Raw genomic sequence first — 23,092 nt, 5'->3', positions numbered from 1 at the left:
TACAGGCGCCCACCACCACACCTGGCTAATTTTTTAATACTTTTAGTAGAGACAAGGTTTCACATGTTGGCCAGGCTGTTCTCGAACTCCTGACCTCAAGTGACCCACCCACTTCAGCCTCCCAAAGTACTGGTATTGGAGGCATGAGCCACTGCACCTGGCCCAATTAATTCTTATATTCATTACAATCATAGAATCTTGAGATTAACAAAAAATATAAAATCTCGTATAATTCAAGCTCTCACTGGCTGTTGGATTCCTGCTACATCCCTAACAAGAAGTTTAGATAAGTAACCCCTTGAACACCCCCCAAAGATACCCCCCTCTCCTGAGGTAGTCTGTTGCACTTCTGTTCTTTTATTAGGTGAAGCTAAAATCGACCTCTTGAGGCTCACCCCATTCAGCTTCGGCCTTGGGGGGGTCCATGGAGTAAATCTTCCTTTCCCAAGGCTCTTTCTGTGACTCTACAATGAAAAACCACCTTGCATGCCTTCATCTTCTCTTCTCCAAACTAAACATTGCTCCTTCAATCAATCATTGAAGAGATTTCAAGTCATCTTCCAGTTTGGGTGACTACCCCTGGAACTGCTCCAATCTGTCGGCAGCCTTCTTAGAATGTGATCCAGATGTGAATGTAATCCTTTCAGAGGATTAGAGTCACTATCCGAGTCACTAGAAGCTATCACATAGTCAACAGAATAGAATAAGATCATCACCTCCCTTTTTTAGATGCTATGACTCTGTTAACACAGCCTATAATTTCTTTAGCTTATTGTTACCACGTGACCCTGTTTGTTAACAGCTATGGAACTTCCCCTGTTTTAAACAATTAGACATTTTCACAGGCTTCTACTGTAGCTTCTCCATTCTGTCTTCATGTTAGTATTTTGGACCCAAGCTAGAAGTTTCTTTATTCCTATCAAACTAACTTTTATTATGTTAGGCCTATAGTTCTGGCACTGATATAGTTCACTGACCCTGTCTTTTTCTTACCTAGCCATCAGAGCATAAACAGTCTCCCTGGATTCGCATTTACTAAATTTGAATTCTTGTTCCTTTGGAATCACTGGGTTCCAAATTAATGAGATATTTTCTTCTATATTTTGGAAGGCAGGGTGTCAGCAAGGCATAGCCCTTTATATCAGGGGTCCCCAACCATGGCCATGGACCCATACCAGTCTGTGGCCTGTTAGGAACCAGGGTGCACTGCAGAAGGTGAGTGGTGGGGTGAGCGAGCATTTCCGCCTGAGCTCCGCCTCCTGTCAGATCAGCTGTGCCATTAGCTTCTTAGAGGAGCACGAACCCTATTGTGAACTGCACGGGCGAGGGATCCAGGTGACACGCTCCTTCTGAGACTCTAACCATGCCTGACGATCTGCGATGGAACACTTTCATCCTGAAATCAAATGCCCTCCCTGGTCCATGGAAAAACTGACTTCCACAAAACTAGTCGCTGGTGCCAAAAAGGTTAGGGACCACTGCTTTATATAATGTGCCTCGCTGGCAAAGAGTAGAGAGGAGCCCAAGCAGGGAGGAAGCTGTAGACATATAAACAAAGGCTTTCTTGCTACATTTTTCCTTGGAGAATACAGACACCTGCCTGATTATAATTATAGGCTCAGTTCCTTGGCAGGCTGCTAATCCAAACTGTTTATTCTGAACATAGTCCTAAAATTGCCCAGACCAAAACAAATATGTGAATACTAGGTGATTTGCTAAGTAGCCCAACAGTCCAGCTTTTTTTTTTTTTTTTTTTTTTTACCATTTCCTATAATTACGGCCCCCCCTCAAAGGTAGATGAACAGCTTATTCCTGCATTTTGAACCAAATGAACCTTTCAAGACTATCTTCTGAAGCCACAGGATTGCAACACCCCTGTCCTAAAAGCAAGCTTTGTGTTTGACACGAATAATGGCTTCTAGGCTGGGTGTGGTGGCTCATCCCTGTCACCCCAGCACTTTGGGAGGCCTAGGTGGGAGAATTGCTTGCGTCCAGGAGTTCATGACCAGCCTGGGCAACACAGTGAAACTCTATCTCTACAAATAAAAATAAAAAGAAAGAAATTAGTCAGGCATGGTGGCACATGCCTGTAGTTCCAGCTGCTTGGGAGGCTGAGGTGGCATGGTTCCAACCGGGGAGGTAGAGGCTGCAGTGAGCCATGATTCTGCCACTGCACTCCAGCCTGGGGGACAGAGTGAGACCCTCTGCCTCCAAGTAATAATGGGTTCTATTCTTCCAATATGGGCCTTCTTCTACCGCTGGCTTTGATGTACTTAGGAAAGAGAACATATCCTTGGGCACAGGCCTGCAGCATGAACCTGTGCACCAACAGCAATGATGCTTGTAAGTTGAATTCTTCTCTTTGGTAGATGTGAGGTGGGTGTGTGTCCTGAAAGCTCACCTGGAGTGCAAGACCGCTCAAGAGCACATCAAAGGTCTGTTGCATGGGTTCACCGTGAGAAATAGGCCTCACTAAGCCCATCCAGAACTTGAATCCTGCAGACGCTGCCACGGCTCTGTGCAGTCAGCCCCTCTCAGGAGGCTCATGGTGAGTGGTACGTGGGGTGGGCAGGGTGTGGGGCTCATACTTACCTGAGACTGGCCTGTCACCGGGGTGCCATTGTTCAGCTGCAGCAGCCCGTTCTGCCCATCTCTGTAGAGCATAACTGTGTGCCAACCCCCCAGTTTGATTTTGGTCTCACTTACGATGATGGCAACCCCAGTTCCACAATTAAACCTGTTGGGGAGGAAAAGGAAAAGAAGATTCTTTGATGAACCAGCTCATTATGTTTTCAGACTCCATGGACGTCACTTCCAGGTCAACAGCTCCTTTCCGAGTCAGTCTGTTCAGAGTTATGTTTATGAATATCAAGTGCTGTTGAAATCAATACAGGGAAGAAATAGGCACCTCTTCCTGGGGACGATCTCCGTCTAGTTATCTTTCATCTGCCCACAGGACCTTTCAACATAGGGCCTTTGTTAGCCTGATTTTTTTCTGCAACTTAGAAAATCATGGGCATTTGCGTACTGTGCTCACTACCTGTGTGATGGGATCGGTACTCCAAGCCTCAGCACCATGCAGTATTCCCATGTAGCAAACCTGCACATGTACCCCCTGTATTTAAAATAAAAGTCGACATTAGGCCAGGCATGGTGGTTTACGTCTATAATCCCAGCACTTTGGGAGGCCAAGGTGGGCGGATCACCTGAGGTCAGGAGTTCAAGACCAGTCTGACCAACATGGTGAAACTCCATCTCTACTAAAAATACAAAGATTAGCTGGGCGTGGTGGCAGGTGCCTGTAGTCCAGAAGCTGAGGCAGCAGAATCATTTGAACCCAGGAGGCAGAGGTTATAGTGAGCCAAGTTCATGCCACTGCCTGGCAACAGAGTGAAACTCTGTCCTAAAAATAAATAAAAATAAAAATAAAAAATACAAGTTGAAATTTTAAAAAACTGGGCATGGTGGCCCATGTCTGTAATCCCAGCACTCTGGGAGGCCGAGGCAGGTGGATCACTTGAGTTCAGGAGTTCGAGACCAGCCTGGCCAACATGGTGAAATCTTGTCTCTACTAAAAATACAAAAGTTAACTGAGCATGATGGTGAATGCTTGTAATCCCAGCTACTCGGGAGGATGAGGCAGGAGAATTGCTTGAACCCGGGAGGTGGAGGTTGAAGTGAGCCCAGATTGCACCACTGCACTCCAGTCTTGGCAACAGACTCCGTCTCAAAAAAAAAAAAAGAAAAAAGAAAGCAATGAAAGGTAGTAGCTAATCCGCATCCCATTTTCTTTTTTCTTTTCTTTTGAGACAGTGTCTCGCTCTGTCGCCCAGGCTGGAGTGCAGTGGTGTGATCTCTGCTCACTGCAACCTCCGCCTCCTGGGTTCAAGCGATTCTCCTGCCTCAGCCTCCTGAGTAGCTGGGACTACAGGTGCATGCCACCACACCCAGCTAATTTTTGTATTTTTAGTAGAGATGCGGTTACACCATGTTGGCCAGGATGGTCTTGATCTCCTGACCTCGTGATCCACCCGCCTTGGCCTCCCAAAGTGCTGGGATTACAGGTGTGAGCCACCGCACCCGGCTCCTATTTTCTTTTGACTAGAAGTCGATGATCACTTCTGCTCATTAGGAATTTAGCCTTCTCTGTTTCTGAAAAGGACAGGACCCATTAGAAAAGTAAAGGAAAAATCATAAGAAAGAAAAAAAAGAAAAGAAAATGATGGGCAACTAAGGAACTCCTTCTCGTTTTCAGCAATTGCCAAATGCTTATCATGAATTCAAGGTACAGAGAATTAGAATACGAGTCACTCTGCTTCCAAGGATTTCTCTGGGACTTTCCCAACTCTCAAATAACAAAGCTCAGTGATATTCATAAAATATAAAAATCCAGGTCTTCAGGCTCATTTTGGCAAGCTGGCCAGCCCTGCCATCTGTGCTTAGCTGTACCTAAACACAGGCGAGGTCCATAGGAAGCTCAGCAGAGAGGTGAGACAGAGGAGGAGCATCCTCAGATGGCTGCATTATTCTTGTTTTTATCCCAACCTCCCTATGGCCCAGGAGTGCCCACGGTCACTATGCCTAACAGGTGGAATCTTGGACCTTTCTGGTCAACTTCCAAATAGCCACCAGGCCTCTTCCACAGGATCCTGAGACTTCCTGTAGGGAAGGAGTCATGGCCGGCATTTTCCTTACTAGCATTTTCATTAACTGCAGTCACTTCTCAGGCCCTCCCTTTGTCTCGAGATCCTCAGTGAAGTGAGATGCAGTCAAGAGGCATTGCGGGACAGGCTTACCCCAAGGAGGATAGCAGATTCACTCAGCGGGAGTTGCATAGTTGGAGAGCTGCTACCAGCTAACAGCAGTCAGTGCTACTGAGAGTCTATCTGATCCTCCAAGTGCTAGAACCCCACAAGGCAAAAAATACTGCCCAAGATCCTGGTGGCTAACACCAAACTTCATGAATCAAACCATTTAGCAAAGCATGGGGGCCCATTTTCTAGCCCAAGTGGGATACTCAGAGGCCTTCTTCAACTTAACCAAAAACATTTTTTATGCTGAAAGTAATTTTAAGAAGAGAATAATAGCTGATGCTTATTGAGTACTTGCTCTGGGTCAGACGCTGCTCTAAGTGCTTTTATGAATTAACTCATTTAACCCTCACAACAGCCCCACAGGAAACGCAGGCTTGGAGAGGTTGCATCATATGCTGAAGGTCAGGCAGCAGGGGTGCCATTAGGATGTCAGCCAGTGCACCACGGAGAAGGACAAGGCTGGTGCCCGCTGGTTGTTCACAAGGAGGTGCATTGCACACCTCTACAAGAGTCATTAAAATCTTCACCCCTCCACAAAACTCTGCCCCGCAGAAGACCACACACAAGCTAATGGTGGCTTCCAAAGTGTGTTGGGGGAGAAACGATGAGGGCAGTGGAGGCAAGCCAAAGAGTTCCCAGCACAGCCCAGAGGAAGATGAGGATGGGGAGCCCATGGGAGGTTGGAGGCTCCTCTCAGTCCACACCTGTCAGCCACATTTGCCAAAAGGAGATGAGAAGACCCCAGCCTTCTTCCCATCACATCCACTAAAGCTCCAGAGAAAAGGAACTATATTCCTTCGGCTCACTCCGCATCCTCAGGATCGACAGGAGTGCCAGGTACACTGTAGATGCTCAAGAAACATTCAGCAGCACCTACAGCACCAGTTACATCCAACAGTACCTGCAGCGCCAGGTACATTCAACAGCACCTCCAGAGTCAGGTACATTCAAAAGTACCTGCAGCGCCAGGTACACACAACAACACCTCCAGAGCCAGGTACACGGTAGGTGCTGCTGAATGAATGAATGATTACAAGGTCCCAAAACGCAAGTTTTATAGGTTATCCTGCAATCCCAGTACCCCAGTATTTGGTAAACTGGTTCATATCATACTTATTTTATACAAACCATTCTTTCATCTATTAGAATCTATCCTGTATGTATTTCTTATACTATAAAAATGCAAATATAACGTAGGATAATGTAACAAAAGAAGAGTGTGAGGCTTTTGGCAGGAATTACCTGAACTGCAGGGAGCGTCGGATGATAGCCAGGGACATGAAATCTCCCCTCCCATGTTCATTCTCCCCACAGTAGAGCAGTAAGCCATCCTCCGCCTCCGCCTGTGATTATACAAACAAAAGCCATATGAACAGTAAGTGCCTCTCCTTCCATAAAGCGCCATCTGGAAAGACTCACAAATGTGAAACTTGAGCACTTTCCCCTCCACGATCCTATCTACAAAGGGTCAAGCACGTGGGCTCCAATTCACTTCCAGATACCTGGTCCCAGTTCATTTCAATAAACAAATGGCAGTGATATAAACTGAGAGGTGGCAGTGAGGCGAGAGGAAGGTGACTCCATCTTTGACCCGCTCTTTACTTGTCCTTTGTGGATGCACCTGCAGATCCTCGGAAAGCCAAATGTACAAAGACCACGGTCACAGTGAGGATGCTGCTGGTGTACATCCAATTCTACTTTCACTTTGTTCTTTCTATTTCCCTCCCTCTGGGGAGAAATGCACATTTGCTTCTTTCCTTCTATCAGGAGAAGAGGATGGTAAGAACAGCTCAACCGAAAGCTGTGCTGGTGGTCTTAGACTAAGACGGGTCATTTTTTTTTTTTTTTTTTTTTGAGACGGAGTCTCGCTCTGTCGCCCAGGCTGGAGTGCAGTGGCCGGATCTCAGCTCACTGCAAGCTCCGCCTCCCGGGTTTACGCCATTCTCCTGTCTCAGCCTCCTGAGTAGCTGGGACTACAGGCGCCCGCCACCTCGCCCGGCTAGTTTTTTGTATTTTTTTTAGTAGAGACGGGGTTTCACCGTGTTAGCCAGGATGGTCTTGATCTCCTGACCTCGTGATACGACTGTCTCGGCCTCCCAAAGTGCTGGGATGACGGGTCATTTCTTGAAGACTCAACACTGTGGCCATGACTTCCAATGAGACTTCTTTCCAGACCTCCAGACCTTTTTATGTCTTTTGGGAGATACCCAAAAGAATCAGTTTAAGCTGAGGTCACTGATTGAATTCTTATCTGCTGTTGATTCAAATCAGAGAACCTCCACTGGGCCCTCACAATGCAAATGTTGCATAGAGAAGTTTTCTATTTGTTCAGTGACAGCTATCACAATGAAGACAGAGAATTAGGCTCTCTTTTTAAACAATTTTGGAATGGGAATGCATTGTTTCTTCTCAATCCTGGCCTGGGAGAAATCACTATTACGAACAACATTGCTCGGACCCCAACATTCTCACTTGGAAGCTTCGTGTCAGCCACTCTATAGTTCAGTGACATACAAACCCACTGTCTCCTCACTGTCACACTTGAATGTTGTGAATCTGCTCCTCAATCCTATTGTCTCATGAGCTGGTTTAGAGACAGGCTCTGTGTCATATTTACCTTTGATCGCTCTTCCTGCTGCCTCCCTTCCTCTCCCCTAGCCTTTGAATGTAGCGCATTGCTGTGTTAAAGTGTCCAAAAAGCACTCATCAAACAACATGTCCCCCTTACCCTAAATTCAAGAGTAATTTGGAATGCCTGATAGGAGTTTTTCAGAGGTTCAAACGTTACATAGGAGTGGCCAAAGAACTGAGGATACTGGATAACAATATCTGAAAAAGAAAAAAGATAACACAAAAGAATGCTATTTCCTCACTGCTTCAAAAGCAAAAATCAATATACAGCATTGCCTGGATATCATTAAGTGAGAACCCTCACTAATCTGTTCAACTTTGCTATCTTCTTTTCTGTACTTTTTATACCTACAACTCTCATTCTTGGAGACTTTGAGCTTCTGAAATTCTTAGGAAGAAGTTGCATTTTTGGAGACTGGCACTGACTTTCCTACAAAGAAACCAATGGCTTTAGGGCCACTGTCACTTGCCTCAACTATACAGGCCTTTGTGTAATACAAGTTGGCCCAGTTGTTACCCTTCTTAACCCTCATGCATAAGTTTTAGCTGCATATTTTGGTAGAGATGTGATTATAGTAAAACCTACCTCTCCAAGGGAGTATCAGGATGATTTATCGATTGCTTTAAAGGGACTACACATTTGGCACACATAGAAATAGGATTGCTGTCTACTTAGAAGCAATGAAAGTTGCCTCACAATTTGCCTTGTATAGTTAATTTAATGACCAATATGTGGAAGAAGGAACTTATCTTGGAAAAGGGACTAGAAGGAACTATGTTTGGACCACAAAACTGCCCTCTGGCTCTCAATGGTGCCAATTCATCACCACATTCTTCCTCTCCCCCAAGGGCCTACCTTCTGAGCAGCTCTCACCACCTTTGCCCAGGTTGCACTGGCATCGCGAGCCGCCCCAGGTGTAGTCATTGACACAGAAGCTGTCAGCAGAGCAGAGAGTTTCATCACAAGGCATGTCAAAGAGCCTTGACATTATGGCCACACTGTTCTTCCCTTTCCTCTCTATGGGAATGGGCTGGGGAGCCACCGTGGTCACAGGCAGAGGTGCTGAGGTAGGAGGGACGAGCCTGGAAACGGTCTTTGGGTTAGATATAGACATCTTCTTGCTTTCCACCAAAAATTTCTTATTCCCTCCTTTGGTAGCAGGAAGTGGTTTAACCTAAAGCCAGAGAAGGAAAGGGGTTCAGGATGAACACAGAGCATGGCGATTGGACTGTTTTATTGATAGCTGTTGCCTAGTACTTTAAAACATGGTCACTTCCAAAAACCCTAGGATGGAGATGAGGAAGGCAGCACTGACTCCAGTTTATGGACAAAGAGCTTGATGCTCAGGGACTTTCAGTGCTTTTCCCTGTGTTACTCAGAAAATCAGCAGTAAAACTGATATTACATGATTTATTCTTATTCTAATATGATGAAGATGCATGACTTTGTCAAGGAATTGTTCATTTCCTTATAATACCCGATTTTCTGAAATTTCCCTTGGTGGGAAATCAAAATATGTTTTTGCCAGATTGTGGAGTCCGCAGGCAGGAGCTGCCTATAGAACATCAGCACGGCTGGTACTTCCCTACTACTGATTTATCAGCCCCTGGAGACTGAGCATCAGAGGAAACAAATCAGTGTTAAAAGCAAATGGGCCCATTTAAGTTTTAAGTACAATGTTTATGGTCCATTGGCTAAATTGCCTGGTTCGGCAAGGAAACACAAACACCCTGGGTTCTAAGAGCAGAGATTATTGTTACCTCCTCAAAGGAAATATCCAAATCTAAGTCATCTTCAAATCCTTCATCATCCTCACCGGCTCCCATGTCGGTGATATAACGGGGTCCATAGTGGCCACTTCCCGCCTCCTCAGGGCCTTCACAAAGAAAAGCAGCACACCTTTCATCAGCACAGGTCTTTGCTCCACTATCTAGCCTAGCTCAGCCGCAGGCAGAGCTGCACCGAATGGAACGTAGTGTATTGGAAACATAACAACGAATTCAACACAGAAAAGGAAGCATCAATGACCAAAACATATTGGAAACTGTTTCCTCTCGTAAGTTACTAAGGAATTGCCCACTGAAACCAGAAAGAGCTTCCATTTCATACTGACAAGACTGGCAAAAATGTCAATCAGGTAATAAAAATGTTACTAAGGATGGGATCAATGAGGACTCATACGGTACTTGTATAAACCGGTCCAGTCACTTTGTGAAATACTTGGAAATATTTCATAAAGTAGATATTTGTTCACACCTAGCAATCCCACCCCAACTTACAAATGTTAGAGAAACTCCTGCACATGTGTACCAAGAGGCATGTGCAAAACAGGTTCATAGCATCAGAATTTGTAATAGTAAAAATACTCCAAATATGCTATTTATAAGAACAAACAACACCCCAAATGTCCATCAACAAAGAATGACTAAATTATTTATAGTATTTCTAAAGAATGGAGTACCATACAGTAGGGGAAAGGAATGAATCATCATTTAATGTATCAACATGGCTTAATCTCACGTGATTTCATGCAAAAAAAATTGTAAGTTGCAAAAAAACATATCTAGTTTGATGACATAATATAAAAGACAACGGCAAACAAAACAATATATTACTTAGGGATACATATATATGTAATTTAAACTCTTTTAAAAAGCAGGACAATCACATAAACACCCAAGGAAGGATAGAAAAGGGATGTGAATGAGGTGTGAGTCACAGGGGCCTTTGAGAGTATTCCATCATATTCTATTTCTTAAGGTAAGTACTGGGTACATGTAAATATTCATATTATTTTTATATGTTATATATATATCTTATATATATACTTTTGATGTACAAAGTATTTCACTAAACGGTCTTTAAAACAAGAAAGGGAGATTATAGTAAACACTCCCACAACCAAAAAAAAGGGGGCCCTATAAGGTATCTTGGGGGCCAACCATTTCATCCATCTTAGCAGGATGACAAAATCTTTAGAACTGAAATGTGGGTGAGAAAAGCTCTCAGACGTCAATACAGAGCGTTGTCTTTTGGGGGACATTCAGTTGGCATTTTTATTCAACTGTCATCTGCAGAACCCACTGATCCACAGTGCTCTGACTTAGGCTGCACACAGGAAGCATTCCATCAGGAGGTGGTAGCCTTTTAAAGAGCGGCTCCAGGGCACCTGCATGTCCTCACTGTGGATCTGGGCCAGCACAGGTACTAACTTGCTGCCCTCTCTCAACTGAACAAGCCAGGAACCAGCCTTTAGGGCAGTAACAACTTTGGCAACAGAAACTGACTTTGGTAGGATGCTGATGCCCATTAGTTTTTAGACATCCAGTGTTTGGATGACTAGTGAAAAAGAAAAAGGAAAAAAGATAACATAAAAAGCATAAAAAACATAAACTAAACTTAAAGACATTTTGCTTTCAGAATAAGCTAAATCACGCACCATTCTCACGAAGACAAACTCACCCTCCTACTTTGTCTGTCTGGGCTGCTATAACAAAAGTACCATAAACTGATGGCTTGTAAACCACAAACATTTATTTTTCACAGCTCTGCAGGCTGTGAAGTCCCAGATCAAAGGGCTGGCAGTATCTGATGAGGGCACAGATGGTGCCTTCTCACTGCATCTTCACATGGTGAAAACGGCAAACAAGCCCCTTTGGGCCTCTTTAATAAGAGCGCTGATCCCATTCACAAGGACTCCACCCTTATGATCTAAGCACCTCCCAAAGGCCCCACCTTGGGGGTTAGGATTTCAACATATGAATTTGAGGGAGACATAAACATTCCGACCATAGCACTCCTCCAAGCAAAACAGCAATCAGATTGAAAATGGAATGGAAGGAAATGGCAGAGAGTCATTTTTGTCAGGGGGCGTGCTGTTGACCAGAAATCCACCCAGAGACAGGGTGGAGTGAGCTGTTCTCAGGGGTTCAGGAACATCTTGGTGGAGGTGGGATAACGAAGCAGAGGTGGTGTTCTCACCCCTTCCACACCAGTTCCCTAGTTTTATTTAAAATAGTCCACCTGTCAACGGAAAATTCAACCTGTCGATGCCAGATTTATACCTGGATGCATGTTCTCTAAAGCCAGCTGCATGCAACGTATCTGTGTGCCAGATGTCTTCGCACAAAAAGCCCTTGAGGACAGCTCCCTCTTCTTGTCTCTGTCTTTGTACAGCAAGCAGTCCCCCTTATCTGTATTTTTGCTTTCTGCAATTTCATTTACCCTCGATCAACCACAGTCCAAAAATATTAAATGGGAAATTCCAGAAATAAACAATTCATAAGTTCTGAGTAGCATGATGAAATAGCACACTGCCCTGCTCTGTCCTGCCTGGGATATGAAGTATCCCTCTGTCTGGCGCATCCATGCTCCATATGCTCTCTGCCCCTTGGTCAGCAGCCATCTCAGTTGTCAGATTCACTGTCATGGTATCGAAGTGCTTACATTCGAGTAACCATTATCTGACTTCATAATGGCCCCACAGTGCAAGAGCAGTGATTCTGGGATTCAGATATGCCAAAGAGAAGCCATGAAGTGCATCTTTTAAATTAAAAGGTGCAAGTTCTCAGATGAATTAAGGAAAGAAAAAAAAAAATCACATGCTGAGGTTGCTAAGATCTATGGCAAGCACAAATCTTCTATCTGTGAAACTGCGAAGGAAAACGAAATTTATGCTAGTTCTGCTGCATATATAGGGTTCAGTATTATCTGCAGTTTCAGTTTCAGGTATCCACTGGGGATCTTGGAATGCATCCCCCGCGGAAAGGGAACTTTCTCTCTCCTGGCACCCCTCTCTTTCTCTTTCTCCCCTCTATCCTTTCCGTCGCTCTCCATTTCTATCTCTGCCTCTCTCATACATTCAGAATTGTTAGATTCCAGAAGAAGAAATCCATTTGGTAGTAAAAGAATTATATAGCACATACATAAAGCAAACTGGCTTTTGTCTTCAGTAGGTCGGTCTCTCTCCCTCCAGGCTGTTCTCCCTTGCCCTGTGTGCCTTATTGACACATTCTCAACAAGGTTAAGATTCTCTTCATCTTTATCCTATGGTTTCCTATCTGAAAAATCACCTTCAGTGACTCTCCACTGCCTACAACATAAATTCTAGGCTTCTTGATCAAGAATTCAAGGTTCTCAATTAAAACAGCTCCTTTTTTTTCCTCCTTCTTCCCCCCATCACCATGATTTATTGAATTCTACTCCCTCTCCTCTTCTTACCCGGTACTATTGGGTGCTGAACATGATATATTTCTAAACTTTTCAATAATCTTACAAGGTAAGTATGACTAATCCCATTTTGTACACAAGAAAACTGAAGTTAAGAGTAGTTAAGTATTTTGCCTAAAATCAAAGACTTTATAACTGGCTGAGCTGAACTCAAATCCAAGGTCTGTCCGGTGACTGCTCTCCTAATCGCCTATTGCAGAAAAAGCCACTGTGGAGGTAGAAAGATCGTAGAATTTGAGAAAATTACCATATGTTGATCATTCTTAGTGTGCCAGGAGCTGTTCATACACTGCTTAAGTTAATCCTCACAAAATACTATAAAATTGGTATTATTACTTCCTTTTTACGAAGTGGAGATATAGACACAGAGAGATTAAATAACTTGCTCAAAGGCAGGCAGATGAGGAATGGCAGGGCTAGATTTTATCCTTGGTCTCTCTTTTGACTACATCATGTTACTTAATCTGAATCTTAATTATGTTTTCAGGTTTTTGTTGTTTTCTCAAAAATACTCTTTTAAAGCTATATAATAGCCAAACTGGTCTGCCAGTTGTCTCCTGAATGCATCTTGTATGTTCTTACCCTAGGATTTTGGTTAATGCTTTTTCCCATTGTCATCTTTTTCCCACTCCTATCTCCTTACACACAGCCTACATATTCTCCCAGGGGGCATGCATTCTATGGAGACAGAGTTTAATGTGTGCCATCAAAAGACCAAAATCAAGCGACATTCTAAAAAGAAAACAGACTCTTCTGGGGAAAAAATGGTGACTCCACAAAGCAAGAAGCCACCAAGACCCGTAGGACATTCCTTCATCTTCTCCTGGATGGGGCTACCCAGCCATGGATATGTGCCTCTGATCAGCATAAATGCCCATTGCTTGATAAAGTCAACCCATGTGTAAGGTGGTGTGTACATCTTCTGGGATCCTGGCCTTAGACTCTTGCCCTTGTGTTTACCAACTGGATTGTAAATCCTTTGAGGGCAGAAACCACATTTTAGATTTCTTCATATCCTTTCTCTTCCTCCATGTCACTAACACTTCATGTACTCAACAAAGGCCAACACCTTTGAGAGAAGTGAGAGGAGACACTCTCACAGTGCTGAACTATGTCCTGCCCTTGCTCAACATGGTGGGACTCTGCCTCCCAATCCAAAGACCCCCCAAACTGCCACTAATCCTGTCCTTTTCCCCAAGTGAAGCTAGAATTAAGAATGCAAAGAATCTTAGACACCATCCAGCCTAATCTCATTTCACAAGCATGGAAATTGAGGCCACAGAAGACAATTGACTTAAAATCAAGACCATGCATCTTATTAGAGGAAGCTCTAACTCTAGAACCAGATAATATGATTCTTAGTTCGATGTCCATAAGACTCTATTGCACAATTTTTTTTTTTGCATCGAGTATCTAAAGACAGTTCAGTCAGAATAACCTGGAAGTTAGAGAAGCCAAGGGTTAGAATGCAGGTGGCTGAGATCTCTCACTGCCCCTCCATCTGCTCTAGGAAATTCTGTTTCCTGAAGGGAACTCCTCAGAGAAAAGGACCACAAGCACATTGCTGCTGCTACGAAATGATACCATAATGAGAATGGAAATAATCCTAGATTCTCTGCTCATTTTGACAAGTAAAATAAGGCACATATTTTTCAATGAATAATGTTCTTTGGTATTTATAAAAATTGTTTCTGTTTTGACACTTTTCGTAACTTATTTCTTTGAAACCTGAGTTCACTCAGTTTGGGGGAACATAGGGTATGGAAGAAGAATGGGAAAAGGAATATGGAATCACAAGGATTTAGAGTCAAAGTAATTTTAACTTTTGTAGAAAGACTGCAGGGATCAGCTAACACAACCAGCCCATTTTACAGAGGAGTCAACTAAGGCTCAAAGAATCCATGAGACTCGCCCAGAGAAGCAGTTCATTAGTGGCAGAGCTGATCTAGAATTCTAGGCTCCTGCTGCTGCAACCCAGTCATCTTTGCATAAATTCCCTCTCTCATAATAATCCAGGATAATAGTCATTTCCCATTTTTAATAAGAAGGAAATGAGCACAGAGAGAACCAGGCACAGCGTGATGGAAGAAATCTGGAACTAAAGCCTCGCTGCTTCTGTTTCCTGACTGCCCCGCCACCTCAGATCCCAAATCCACAGCTTACAGGAAATTTTTACCAATGTTATTTCTAAGTAGCACAGAATGTACGGTCCAAGCCAGTGATAAGAATTCTCCCTGTAGCCTGGGGTTATTGTAATTAAAGTGCATAACTTATCTCTTTCTACTTGGCACTTTGTTAATTAGGAAAAGAGAACATTAAAAAGGAGACATTTATTAGGATCAGAATAATCAAACCACTAGTTCAGGGGTTATTCCACTGTAAAAAAGTTAATAAACAAAACACAAATTTTTGTTAACAGATAAAAGGGTGACTTTCATTTTATAAAAACCTGTGCTTTGTTTTAATAAAGGCATCACAGGTTTTCTATAAATAATGAGTTTCTCAGCTATATCAACATGATGTAGTTGGAAATATCGCTAGTCATAGAATCCCAATAATTGGGAGGACACAAACGGCTTGGGTGACCTTGAGCAAGCCACTTCATCTCTCTGGGTCTTGTGTTTTCCAATAAAATAAGGAGTAGGATTAGACTTGATGACCTTGAAATCCTTTCCAGCACTAACATTCTGTGACTCTAAAAGCCACCCTTTTAATTTAGACATACTGCAGGCATCTGTCACATCAAGCAAGGTTTGAAAAAGAAACAACTGGAGAATTTTACTTATGTGGATGAAAAAGCAAACAGAAGTTAGTTCAGCATGGAAGTCATATGCTTTGGGGATTGTAGCATTGTGTTCTCCTGTAGGGGGTGATCCATCGTCATTTATCGGAATCCATCTTCACTGAAAAGGACCAGGTTGTATTTTGAGTCCCTTCTCTTAATGTCTTTTAGCAACGACAAGGGAAGAACACTTATTCCCTACTTTTGAAGTTCCAATCATGAGAACAGAGTCTCCCTAAGTACTGCTGGATTCTTGTCCAACCCCTTTCCCTCCCTACAGATGTGGGGACAGTGACCTGGCTGCTAAGTGGAAGCAGTAGGTCCACATTTCTGAAGGAGGGAAGCTCATCTATCAAAGGACCTTGGGGGCCAGGGGCAGTGGCTCACACCTGTAACACTAGTACTTTGGGAGGCTAAAGTGGGTGGATTACTTGAGCTCAGGAGTTCGAGACCAGCCTGGGCAACATGGCGAAAACCCATATCTACCAAAAATACAAAAATTAGTCAGCCATAGTGGCATGTATCTGTGATCCCACCTACTCAGGAGGCTGAGATGGGAGGATCGCTTGAGCCTGGGAGGTGGAGGTTGCAGTGAGCTGAGATAGTGCCTCTGCACTCCAGCCTGGGTGACAGTGAGACTCCGTCCCCCCCACCAAAAAAAAAAAAAAACTAAAACAAAAACAAAAAAGGACACTGGGGAGGGAGGAGGAATTCAATTTGGAACTAATTAATTCAGTTCTTCCTACCTTCCCTCTCCTCCTAGCACAGTGGAAAACAGTAGCCTGGGTAGGTGTGACACCTGTGCAAACCCAAACTTTCCCTCAGGTAAGCTCCCATAGTCTGAACTGGACAGAAGGGAGTTTGCAAGCTCACTTTGGCTCTTAGAATGAGCTATGTCTTCTGACACAACATTTTAGAAATAAGAATGGCATTTGATTCATCTGCTTCATCTTCATCCTTATCATCTTCCTCTGCTGACTGTGTTGTTTTATTTTTCAATTGATTTCAAAAGTGGGCAAAAAAAGTGCCATTAATTGTGTCTCTTCAAAACCCTAATACCCACCAGAATAAGAATGGTTCTCCATGAGGCTGTAAACCATAGACAGAAACTGGGTCATCTCTTTCAGTGCAAATGTTCAAGAACTGGTTGGTTAGATGGAATAATGACAGGTCAGACCTGTGACTTGAGTCCCTTCAAAGTCTTCCCAAGACCCTACATGACTTGGCCCTGCAAGCTCGAGCCTCATCTCTCACCAATTTATTCCTTCTTACCACGTTCCAGCTGCACTGGCTCTTCTTTCAAAGCTTTGGATACACCATCCTTTCCTCTGACTCAAGGGCTTTGCAGAAGCTGTTCTCTATGCTTAGAAATCTTATCCCTCACTGCCCATCCTTTTACCTTTTAATTATTTTATACTTCTGTTCAAAATCAGTTTCTTAGGGATGTTTTCCCTGTATCCCAGATAAGGTCAGGTATGTTCTCATAGCTCTCTCCTTTTTAGTGGCATTATGAGTTTGTAATTTTATGCTTATTTATGTGATGATTTCATAAATGCAATTCTCCCACCAGACTGTAAAATCCTTGAGGAAATCAACACTATCTATTTTGGTTTCTGTTGTACCATCAAAACCTCACTCACTCCTGACACATTTTAGGGACTTACAGAATGTATGGAAAATAGAAACAGTGAACTTTTGGGTTAGTTTAGGCATAATAAAAATATATGTCAGCAGCATTCATCTAGGTTCTTAACAGCAAAAGTTCAGGCCCAAGGGGAGCCACACCTTTCCAGGATATTAAGGAAGTCATTCTGCAGAGTGTTCCTGGAAAATAATCCATACCCAGGGCCCCTTCTGGAGTTGATGTTCCCAGTGGCTCTTCTGCATTAAGTCACTTTGGCTTGGGCTATATGCTTCAAGTAAAGTCAGTCCTGCTACCCTTGCCAAAAATTGACTGAATCAGGATCTATGCCTGATGTTATAACGACCACATCCAGTCATTATACATTATGCAAGGACCTCTGAGGGTCCTTGGTGTGACAATCTATGCTTCACGTTGGAAGGTAAGGTAGATATTCCAACCTCAGCTCCCTCCTCTCTCACCTGCCTCTGCTGTAGATACTACAGAAGTGAAGTACTGGATTTCTAAGCCCCCTTTGTTCATGGGGTGGGGGTAGGGAGAGTCATAGTGACTCCAGTTTGGGTCACTAAGATGCACGAGGACACCTGTTGGAACTTCCCAGCTTTCTGTATTTGCTTAGGCAGTGAAGGTGCTTGTGATAGCTGGAGCTGCAGCAGCTAATGCATTCCTAATTGAAACATGGGGATCAAACAGCTCAGTTAGACCCTGTCTTAGAAAATATTGAATCTGATGCTGGACATGGTAGCTCACATCTATGATCCCAGCACTTTGGGAAGCTGAGGTGGGAAGATTGCTTGAGCCCCAGAGTTCAAGACCAGCCTGGGCAACATAGCAAGACTTCATCTCTATAAAAAATAAAGATAAAAATTTCAATTAAAAAAATATTGCAACTGAGTGCATGCTGTGTGAGTGAGGCACAAGAGCTACTGGGTGACTTACCTCGTAGTTGGGTTCTGCATGAGGAAGGCCTTCTCAGCACCAGCCAGTACAGGAACTCAGGGGCTGCAAAGATGTGGATGGCTTCTGTTGCTCCTCCCTTTCCCCCAAATAATCTGCTGGAATCAGTCCCTTCCAATCTGAATGAATCTAATGAATGCAGCAGTTTGTTTTTATGAAGGTAGGGTTGCGAGTGGTGGGGGAAAGCAGCTCTAAGTACCGGCCATAGGCAGATATGTTGTTCTTTTATGCTCAGCATGTTTCATGAAACTCTTATTTGACCACAGCCTAAGAATGGCACCTCAGGCACCCAGTGACTTCCACAGCCCTCACCTCAAAGCTTCTCAGATGCCTTTATCTTTATGCATGTCCACACAGCAGAAGCGCAAACAGTGCGTAACCCCTGTGGGGTGTTGCCTTTTGAAGTACATAAGCCGGTCAACCAAACACATGCCACTGTGTCTTTCTCTCTCAGAGTCTCCCTTTCTAAAGATAATGGGGCCTTGGAAAGTTAAGTAGATGGCCAGAGACCAAGGTGTTATGCACCTGCTTCTCTACCACCTGCTGATGGAGGAGATACATAGGCAAAGCATAATGGGAGAAGCAACTGTGAACACAGCAGGAAAACCCAGGGCCATCTTTCCATCATGGTGTGTGAGAAATTTCAGGCTTGGAGCCTCTGTGTGTTTAGAGAATAATGAATAATAATTTACTGGCAACCTTCTGTGGCAATACTTCAGGGCTGGAGGTGGGGTGGGTAGTGTAAAATTCAGACAGGTGATTAAAACATTTCTAAACAGCTGAAATGGTGGCTGACATTAGGAATTCAGTGCTATGTACATGGCAGGCATTCAATACGTATTTGTTAGATGAGTGAGTAAATTATTGAGTGAATGTTTTCTATACGAGCCAAATCTTGCAGGGTGCTCTGCACACAGCAAATGCAAAATAAACGTTAGTTGAAAGACCCCAGTTATAATCTGATATGGTCTATGTATCTAGTCAGTTATTTTCACTAGGAGTTTGGTAGCAATTGTAAACTGACTGTTAATGAGAGAAAACTATTTCCCGTAGCATCAGGAGGATATGGCTTTAAAAGGAAGCTTGCGCTTTGGCGGGTTCTCTCTCTCTCTCCTTCTGTGGGATAATCTGGCTGTACATATCACATTCCTTATCATTTGCACTTTTTAAAAAGAAATTTAATGGCATGTGATATGTTTATGGGACAACATTATGTTTAGAAAAAAGGAGGATCATTGGTGTTTACATATGAGTAGCTGGGGGTGGGAGCAGGTTGGGATGGGTTGAAGAATGAATAGGAGGTTTTTAAAAAGTGGGTACAGTGATTGTAAACAGAGTAACTCTAGCTTGAAGGAAGGCAGGGAGATGGAATGGTAGGTGGCAGGTTGTGAGCATAAGGAGAGTCTTTCCTGTGAGTAGGGAACACACGTTTGTGTCCTTATGGGGATGATCTGCTAGAAAAGCAAAGACGAAAAGATAAATCATTTGGAGACACAGGGTAACTAACTGAAAATTGACATACGGGTATGGTCTCCAATTGGCTCCCTAAAAAAGAGGGCTCAATTCACACCTTGCACTGATAAATCAGGAACTAGAACAGGGAAAGTGAAATGGCAAAGAGAGAGTAGATGTAGCTTGTTGGTGGCTCACAATTCAGTGGGGAGGGAGACTTACACTCCTACAGCTGCACAGCAAGAGGGCTGAAGCTAAGATATGAGCACCTGAGTCTGTGGAGCTTCTCTGTTCCTTAAAGTGGCTTCACATTTGAGTATCAACCATGGTTCAGTTCTCCTTTAGGTATTCAGATGGGCGAGTTGTTCACACCAGAGACACTTACACTCTCTCTTCTCACTCTTTAAAGACAAAGTGCTAGGAGAAAATAATCGTCCAGACAAAATCCTATATTCAGCTTGGGCAAGATGGTGAGAGCCTGTCTCTCAGAAAAAAAAATTTTTTTAATTAGCCAGGCACAGTAGCTCACACCTGTAGTCCCAGCTACTCAGTGGGGAAGCTGAGGCAGGAGGATCCCATTAGCTCAGGAGTTCCAGGCTGTAGTGATCTATGATTGCGCCACTGCCCTCCAGCCTGGGTGACAGCGAGACCCAGTCTCTACAAAAAAAAAAAAAAAAAAAGACCAGGCATGGTGGCTAACACCTGTAATCCCAGCACTTTGGGAGGCCGAGGCGGGCAGATGACCTAAGGTTGGGAGTTTGAGACCAGCCTGACCAACATGGAGAAATCCCGTCTCTACTAAAAATACAAAATTAGCTGGGCATGGTGGTGCATGCCTGTAATCCCAGCTTCTTGGGAGGCTGAGGTAGGAGAATCTCCTGAACGTGGGAGGCAGAGGTTGTGGTGAGCCGAGATCATGCCATTGCACTCCCACCTGGGCAACAAGAGCGAAACGCCACCTCAAAAAAAAAAAACACAGCCTATATTCAATTAAATGGTTGTTCAACAGAAAGACTAAAACAAAGACATGATCACAAAGCCCGAGACAGTTTATCACTAACAGATCTTTAAACATTTATTCAAAAGTATATTTCAAGACAAAGAAGGAAAGAGTAAGATGCAAAGAGTTGTGGGCACAGAAAGTGGTAAATCTGTAAATAAATCTAAACAAGCATTGAGTTTAAAAAATGTGGTTACTAAACAAGGTAGAACAAAAATACTGAAAAGTAACATGTAACACAAGAAGGAACTGATTTGGACTAAAGCTGCTAAGGCCCTATTGATACAGAAGGGCTGGACTCCTGGCTAAACCCCACCCTTAGGCCTGGAACCACAGCCCTAAGTGAAAACAGCTGACCCCGTTTTTCCACCCAAATGTTGCCTTTTTGGCTTGCCTCGCCCCTGTCCTGTGCTCATAAGACTTCAGCTGGCAGAGCAACACGAGTGGCTCAGCAGCAAGGATACAAGCAGCTGAACAGTGAGCAGAGAAGCAACTGAGTGTTGGAGACTACAGATAGATGGATAGGCGTGGCTAACTTCAGACACTGCGGCTTTGGAGAGGGGCCTAGCAGGAGATGGCTGGGCTTCAGGGAAAGATCACCTTCCCATCCCCTTTCCAGCCTCCCTTTCCGCTGAGACCCACCCACCGCTCAATAAAGTCTTGTGTATTCATCACCTTTCAAACAGAGTTTGTGTGACCTGATTCTTCCTGGACACCGGACAAGAACCTGGGTGCCGAGAGGGCTGGGGCTGCCACCCTGACCCTCTACTAAGCTGGTTGGCTCTTGGCTGTCTCTGGACGGCAGAGCTGAAAGAGCATTGATGGTAACATGCTTGGACGCTGCTGCGGGGCCCGCACAGAGCCTGCTCCACCAGGGAGGAGTGACCAGCCAGTGCCAGCATTCATTCGCTCTGGTTCCCGCACTCCTCCTCCAGCGAGCACTGGCCAGTGGTGGGCTGAGTGAAACTAGCCACTCCAGTTCCAGCCTACGAAGGGAGTCAAGTGAACTAACCTGTCTCATCATTATTGTTTTATTATTGTTTGAGAGGAAGGTAATAGATTGTGATGAACTTTAGACTGTTTGAGAGTTAACAATTTATGGATGGTAAATTAAAGAATGTATAATTTCATCCTAATACAGGGGAAGAAAGGACTAAGAAAATACAGTCAATCCTACAGAAAATAGAAAAGGGCCAGGTGTGGTGGCTCATGCCTGTAACCCCAACACTTTGGGAGGCTGAGGCAGAAGGATCACTTGAGACCAGGAGCTCAAGAGCAGACTGGGCAACATAGTAAGATCCCATCTCTACAAAACAACATTAAAAGAAATTAGCCAGGCATGGTGGCACATACCTATAGTCCCAGCTACTTGGGAGGCTGAGGTAAGAGGATCACTTGAGCCTGGGAGGTCAAGGTAGCAGTGAGCTATGATTGTGCCACCACATTCCAGCCTGGTGACAAAACAAGACTCCATCTCAAAAAAAAAATAAAGAAAATAGGAAAACAGCAGAAACAAAAATCCTTCTCCAATAAAAAATGGAAAAAGCAGAGTAAATATAATAGCACAAAATAAATAATAAATAATACATGTCAGTCATTATAACTATAAATGCAATAAACTTGTCATTTAAAAAACAGTGCTTGTCAGATTGGATTTAATACATTTGAGCTACATGCTGTTTCCAGAAAGTATCTAAAACATAACATACAGAAACATCAAAAATAAAAGAATGCAATATATATTCCAGGCAATAGATAAGAGAAAGCTAGTGTACCTATATAATTACTGGACAATGTAAATGTTAAGGGGGAAAAAAGTATCATTAATGATAAGATGGTTATTAAATAATGATTAAAAGAATCACCAGGAATATAACATGATTCTAAACTCATATACACCTAATCTCACGGCCTCACATACATATCAAGAAAAAAACTGAGAGAGGTGTAGGGAGATAGAATGAGAAATTGTTATGTATCCTCTTAGTAATTGATAGATCAAGCTAACAAAAAATGCATAAGGATAGATAAGATTTGAACGATATTAAAAATCTTGATCAAAAAAGCTTAAACAGACTTCTGAATATAAGAGAGTTGTGAATAAATCTAACAAAAGCTATAAAGAACTTCTGGTTCCTGCACTCTTCCTCCACGAGGAGTAGCCAGTGGTGAGCTGAGTGAAACAAGCCACTCCAGTTTCCAACCACGAAGGGGGTTGAGGGAACTAACCTGTCTCATCATTATTGTTTTATTATTGTTTGAGAGGAGGGTAATAGATTTTGATGAACTTTAGACTGTTTAAGTTTCAGAATTTTCTCCATAATGGAGAAAATTATTAAAGTACACTAAAAGGCTCTGTAGAAAATCTAGATGAGATATAATGTGGTGATTAAGTCAGTGATTCTATATCACAAAGATGTCAGTTCTTCCAAAATTAGTTTATAAATACAATATAATTTTCATTTTAAAAATTCAATATATTTTCATTTTTAAAATCCCAACAGAATTTTTCATGGAATTGAAAAACTGATTCTAAAATTTCTATTGAAAAGCAAAGAATCAAGAAAAGAAAAGGCATTGTGGG

The 23,092-nt window shown here is 43.3% G+C and overlaps 1 protein-coding gene and 1 long non-coding RNA gene across 5 annotated transcripts in view; one reads left to right on the top strand and one right to left on the bottom strand.

Moving 5' to 3' along the window:
* The window catches only part of EGFLAM (EGF-like, fibronectin type III and laminin G domains), a 199,156-nt gene that overhangs the window by 50,468 nt on the left and 125,596 nt on the right, over positions 1-23,092 (bottom strand). For 2 of the 4 annotated variants that reach the window (XM_011944386.1, XM_011944387.1), the window contains exons 7-11: positions 9,207-9,322; positions 8,302-8,620; positions 7,543-7,643; positions 6,057-6,157; positions 2,593-2,737 (exon numbers count right to left, since the gene is read on the bottom strand). In XM_011944386.1, the coding sequence (XP_011799776.1) occupies positions 2,593-2,737; positions 6,057-6,157; positions 7,543-7,643; positions 8,302-8,620; positions 9,207-9,322 (782 nt within the window). Of the gene's footprint in view, positions 1-2,592; positions 2,738-6,056; positions 6,158-7,542; positions 7,644-8,301; positions 8,621-9,206; positions 9,323-11,510; positions 11,871-23,092 lie in introns of those variants that run through there. The other 2 variants (XM_011944388.1, XM_011944389.1) reach the window with 2 other exon arrangements.
* Positions 11,931-14,949, top strand: LOC105513510. The gene is made up of 2 exons (XR_001002037.1): positions 11,931-12,003; positions 13,325-14,949. It is a non-coding gene; the product is annotated as an uncharacterized LOC105513510 (long non-coding RNA).

Source organism: Colobus angolensis, unplaced genomic scaffold (assembly GCF_000951035.1).
Source record: "Colobus angolensis palliatus isolate OR3802 unplaced genomic scaffold, Cang.pa_1.0 Scaffold230, whole genome shotgun sequence".
In the NCBI taxonomy this organism is placed as follows: domain Eukaryota; kingdom Metazoa; phylum Chordata; class Mammalia; order Primates; family Cercopithecidae; genus Colobus; species Colobus angolensis.
This window is presented reverse-complemented; position numbering and strand designations above follow the sequence as displayed.